The sequence below is a fragment of the Embiotoca jacksoni genome, unplaced genomic scaffold, assembly GCF_022577435.1.
Source record: "Embiotoca jacksoni isolate LCO1_2020_lvr unplaced genomic scaffold, fEmbJac1.0.p SCAF_12, whole genome shotgun sequence".
Lineage (NCBI taxonomy): Eukaryota > Metazoa > Chordata > Actinopteri > Embiotocidae > Embiotoca > Embiotoca jacksoni.
In genome coordinates this window covers 5,595,248-5,601,247 of record NW_027185252.1, presented here as the reverse complement: position 1 = coordinate 5,601,247, position 6,000 = coordinate 5,595,248, and the positions used below count along the sequence as shown (strand labels likewise).

General features: G+C 43.8%; 1 protein-coding gene across 1 annotated transcript in view; it reads right to left on the bottom strand.

Annotated features, from left to right (window-relative positions):
- Positions 1 to 203: 203 nt before the first annotated feature.
- The window catches only part of sdccag8 (SHH signaling and ciliogenesis regulator sdccag8), a 45,835-nt gene continuing 40,038 nt past the window's right edge, over positions 204 to 6,000 (bottom strand). Inside the window, exons 17-18 of the mRNA XM_069144399.1 lie at positions 1,374 to 1,500; positions 204 to 1,021 (exon numbers count right to left, since the gene is read on the bottom strand). Coding sequence (XP_069000500.1) covers positions 983 to 1,021; positions 1,374 to 1,500 — 166 coding nt within the window. The 3' untranslated portion in view covers positions 204 to 982. The remainder of the gene's footprint in view (positions 1,022 to 1,373; positions 1,501 to 6,000) is intronic.

Sequence of the window (6,000 nt, the reverse complement as noted above, 5' to 3'; positions counted from 1 at the left end):
TTCTGATTCTACACTCCTTCTACTCCAGGTGGCGTGCCTAAACTGACAACAACAGCTGATCTCACGGTGTTTTTCTTTCATTTTCACTCAAACACAAGCTGTTGGTTTAAGTAAAATAATCTTATAAAAAGACAAAGATACATAGAAACCTGCTGCCAAAAAACTTGTATCAAAATAAATGAATGCAATTCCAAAAGCACATATTAATGGTACACAGGTTTTGTTTATTAATGTAAAAATTGTTGTAAAACTAATGGTTTATGAAAAGTAATACAAAATGTGCTGAACACAGCATGCTAGTACATTTAAGGAACTCAAGACGTCAGTCATGATAAAACTATGGACAATTGTAAACCATAAAATGCAACCACACAAAAAATGCTGAACATTTAAAGGTCCTATATTGTATACATTTTGATTTCAATTTTTGGGGGGATTATAAAGCAGTTGTAGGTGTTGTATAAAAAAAAACTGATAAGACACGGAGTGATGCACAAAACCTGTATAGAGCAATTATGTCTTTGGAATGAGCAGTTTGTGATGTCACAAACTCACAGCCTTGTCATATGTCCGCAGTATGCGCTGAACTTTTATGTGCACGAAAACATCGAGCGTTCATTCTGTCATGGAGCTAGAAAGCTACGAGACTGAAATAAAAACCTGTGGTTGGCCTGGACGTATGTCACTCAGAAAAGAGTCAGCCAATCAGAAGAGAAGGACGTTGCTATCAATGCACCTCAAAGATAAAGATAAAATATATTCTTATGGATATCAAGACTGAAAAAGAAAAGTGTAAAATACGGGACCCTTAAATGTATCAATGCACCTTAATACAAAATAGATGGACACATTCAAATGATCCAGTCTCTCTGCATTGTCCTTGATTTAAAAAAACAACAACATAAATAACAGTTTGTGTTCTGTCTTCACAGTAGAAGCATCCACATCCAAAGAATGAAGACCAGGAAACAAACAAGACGGATCATGTGGACAGAGTATCAACTCGTCTCGTGTTCAGTAGCTAGAAAGACAAAACACACAACATTCAGCGAAACCTGTATGTGAACGTCTAACACACACACACACACACACACACACACACACACAACCATGATTATGAATCACAGCAGAATACAGACAGCATGTTTTTCAGCGAATTTAAAACCAGACAGAATCATTAGTCATAAAGGGACAAATGTCTTCTTACTGATTTTATTTGCGTAAACTGACAACTATAACGTGCTCCTGGAGAGAAGAGGCACGACTACAAATTCATTTAGTAACAGAACAGTGAGTCACACACTCCTCTGTGTTCGTGTGTGTGTGTTCGTGTGTGTGTGTGTGTGTGTGTGTGTGTGTGTGTGTGTTTATACCTCGGTGCGTAGGTTTTGCATCTCCTCGCTGAGTGTGTTTCTCTCCTGCATCAGCTGGTTCTGTTTGGCCAGCAGCTCACACACCTGCTGGGCGCTGCTCTGACAGTGACGGTCCAACTGCTGCAGCCTGCAACACACACACACACACACACACACACACACACACACACACACACACACACACACACACACATAATATTGACTGAAAGTGTGTGAGAGGAATGTACCCTCTTGGCTGATATAAAACCAAATGTTGTAAATATTGAAAGAGAGCTGGATCCACAAAAAAAGCTTTTAATATCACTGGACTTTGTGTCGCTCAAACAATCAACAGTGTTTACATGGATATGATGGCAGTGTAAGTTTGATACCGTGAGAGCACACGAGGACACGGTGCGGTCTCTGAAAGAAAATAAGAACGCGGCGGATATTGGCCAGATGTCATTGATCCACGCGCTGTTTTTTAGTGACCGATGTCAAGAAGTCCCAACAAGTAGCCATTTCCATCGAAAGGCTGTTAATGATGGCACAATGTCGTCCTCTGAGCAGTTATATATAAACAACTATAAAATGAGTTCATCTTTGACACCAAGTGAACATGCCTGCTAAGTTTGAAGAAATGAATTCAAGGCATTCCTGAGATATTGTGTTCACGGTAATTTGATGGCCAGATGAGAGACATGAAGTCACTTTGACTTTGACTACCAAACTCTGATCACTTCATCCTGGAGACCAAGTGAATGTTTGAAGAAACGTACCAAAACCTCCTCCTCTGTTGTCAAGTCAGAGGAGCAGGACACGGTCTTCATCTCTGGAAAAATGGTGAATCTTTCTGGAGAATGAACCGACTCGAAAATAATCAAAACTTTTCTTTTTTTTTTTTTTTAAACGACTGCTGTGAATTTGCATCCTTGACAGTATGAATCATTCTGTTGCGACATATTCGCAGCGGAAAATACTCCCCTGAAAATATTTCAACGCGTAAAGGCCTTGAGGCTGAGTCGGGCACCGCCAAGATGGCGACGTTAAACCCATCTGCTCTTAAGGAACACCATGAAACATCCATTTTTTTTTTTTTTTTTGTAAACAGTCTACGGTTGGTAAACGGCACAACAAACGCAAATCCTGGGTGGAGCTGCAGTCGCGTAAAAGTGGGTTAAAGCGATGTATTTCTTTGTGATTTAATCATTCATCAAATACGAGACACCCTTGGTTGTTCATTTGTTTTCCAGAGAGCCCGTTGAGAATTCAACAGCATACAGAAGCTCGATTCGTTTGTTGATTCGCTCAACGTTACGTTACGTTTTATCGTCAGACTGTCACGTGTTTTTTTTTTTTTTTTTTTTTTTGTTCTAAAACAGCCCGGTGAGAAAATTGTTTGAGTGTGAGCAGTTATGAAGTTTGATCATCACTACGACGTCCCAATTAGTGTGTTCCCCTCCTGACACAGGCGCTCCTGCAGACAAAGAACTCTTTCACTGCACACTGGGATTAAACCGTGTGTGTGTGTGTGTGTGTGTGTGTGTGTGTGTGTGTGTGTGTGTGTGTGTGTGTGTGTGTGTGTGTGTGTGTGTGTGTGTGTGTGTGTGTGTTCGTGGGGTGGAGGATGAATGCCTGTTAAGATATTTCCCACCAGCAGCCCGGTATTTCACCCATTCAGGCCGGTCATCCCCTCCATGAGTGCAGCGGTGAACTCATTCACACACACACACACACACACACACACACGCACGCACGCGCACACACACGCACACGCACACACACTTCCTGATAATGAGATGGAGAAAACTCTCGGCACTGGAACTCACATTTGCATATTCAACCAGCCGTCCTGAGTCAGACACATTTCTGTCTCTCACACAGAGTAAGTCGGTAGCTTGGAATTTAACAGCACACATAACTGTCCGCGAGTACATTTACCCAAGGACTGTGCGAAACTGCAAAACTGAGGTACTTGTGTCGAGTACTTCCATCATATTGTACTTTAAACATTCTATAACATACCTTTTATTTATCAATTTAACAAATACAGTCGCTGCCGGCTTTTCAATTCAAATTTTACATGAAAGAAAACTAATCTTAAACGAATCATAAAAAAAAAATATTTGTTCAAAATTAAAATGCATTATTAAAGATTAAACCGGTCGTTCACAACTTTTTTTGGCGAGAAAAATTCAGAGTCTACGTTTTCAGATGTTTCAGAGTCTACGTTTTCAGATGTCTCAATTGAATGACAATTTTCTTTTTCCTTCATTCCTTACGTGTTAATCACCTCACAACCTCTGATAAATCTTAGAACGGGCCCCAGTCTCATCTTGTAAATGAGCAACTATACGTCGATACATAAAGAACAATCTAATGATAACGTATTTATAAAGGATCATTTATCAGTCAGAGGGGCCATTTTTCTGCAGAATGAGTCCTTTCACTTTTTCATACATGTTGATGATATCGCTAAATGAACGTCCGTTAGATTCAAACTCTCAGCAAACGACTTCACACGATGCAGATTAAGTAAATCTCTTTGTATTTCACGGCATACGGAGGTTTTAAATCTGCTGTCTGGTGAGACATTACCAAACTGGCTGGATGAATCCGTACCGGGCGTGCTCTGCGGGAACACTTCCAGTTTAGCACGACGCTAACTTGAACGGCGATAAAATGATTCAAGTGGTCTGTTCTTGTACATTTTCCACGTTATTGGATTGAATAGATGAAATTCTGATCGTGAGACAAGTCATTTCAGGTGGGTTGCGATGCTATAAATATTTATCCCCCGAAAGAATAACCTGCGATGGAGACTTTGTTGTAGGTTCATTATTACTACCTTATTATGTTATTACTCTCTCTGGCAGAAGGGGGGAGACGACAGTTTGGCACGTTGAAGGAGGACTTAAGAGTTTGGTTTGTAATTTTTGGGAGTCATGAGATGATTAACACGGTTATGAATAAAAAAACAACAACAACAACAACACATATCTGTTAATTTATTCCATCTATGCTGTGATCTTCAGTCTGAGAAGGGAACATCAGCCTCTGGTTGAGCTGCTCGTGAGCAGCCTGTGATGAGAAACCTCAAGCAGCAGTTATTTCGGATATGGAAGCCGAAAAGCTTTGAAAAACCGCTGCTCGCTTCGCCGAGTCAAAAGTGATCATCTCTCGCTTTGCCGGTCACCATTTCAACAGGTTCAGAAGGCGACGAGTGGCATGAGTGGGATAAAGAGGAGGAAGGGAGAAGAGGAGGATGAAGAGGGCTGTGGCTCGGGGCAGAGAGAGACAGCGAGAGGGAGCTGGGGGGGAGGGGGGGGGGGGTGGAGGGGGGAGGAGACAGATGCCCCTGCCCTGCTGGTCATGTTGGCAGTGGCAGGGCTGCCTGCGTGTGACAGACGGAAGAGGCGAACATCCCAACTCTGCTACACAATCTGCTCCCTGCTCTCCCCCACATTGTCCTCACTCCACCCTGCACGGTCTCCTTTTCCACCGCGGGGTTTAATCCTTTGCCTGCCCGTCCCCTCTTCCTCAGGAACCCCTCCCCTCCATCGTGATCATCATCATCATCATCATCATCATCATCACGAGTGTCTCAGCATCCTCATCACTATCAAACCACCGGCTCTCCTCCGGCCTCTTTCTCCTCCTCGTCCATCCCGACTGAAGGCCCTCCGGGCGGTTTTATCTCGGACCCGGAGGCTCCGTCCCGTCCTGGAGGCCGAGGGCGACGACTCCCCCTCCCTCTCCCCCCTCCCCGCCTGGTCCTCCTGCAGCCGGCCGCCAAGCTGTCCTGACCGGCTCCACCCCCTCACTCCCTCCTCCCAACCCTGCATCTCCCTCCTACGCCCATCACACAGCACCACAGCACGACACAGCAGGCCATCGCCACGTCACACAATAACACAAACGCACACACACAGAGAGAGAGAGAGAGAGAGAGAGAGAGAGAGAGCCCTGCTGTGGCGAGCCAAGACACAAGACACAGCCGATGTGCCGCTCGCAACGTGCCGTAGAAATCGGCGAAACACGCACAAACAAACGCACACAGCCGAGCTCCTAAAGGTCAGAAACAGATCCTGTTATTCTGAAGCTGTAAATGTTTGATGAGGGAAGTGTCCAGAACGTGTTCCTCACCAACAGGCTGAACCGAGTCACGCCGAGATAATGACAATCCTCATCCAATCGCAACCCCGATGAGCGATGCACACAGATGCACCAGAAGTTTGGAAACAATCAGAGAACACGGCAGCGACTCTCGGATATATTGTGGCGAAGACTGTCGGCCCTGAAATCAGCAGGAGGTTTGTGGAGCAGGAGATTCATCGACAGCTTTCGAGTTTTAACACTTTGTCTGCAAGTCGAGCCGAAGGTGACACAGAGGAGAGCATTTATCCTCTTATCGATTCTGTGAAGTTATTTCTCCGACGTGAACTTTCTCGCAGACCTGCCGAGAAAAACAAAAAGGGGCCATAAATCTTTGAAAAGTAATATTCTACACGGACTTTGAAAGGTCAGTTCACCCAAATAACCAAAAAAAAAAGATGTTTTCTTATTTCATTTCAAAGATATCTACCTGTGCAGATAGTTTTGGGTTTTTATTAGACAGGTGTATAGAAAGCCATCTGAATAGTTTTCA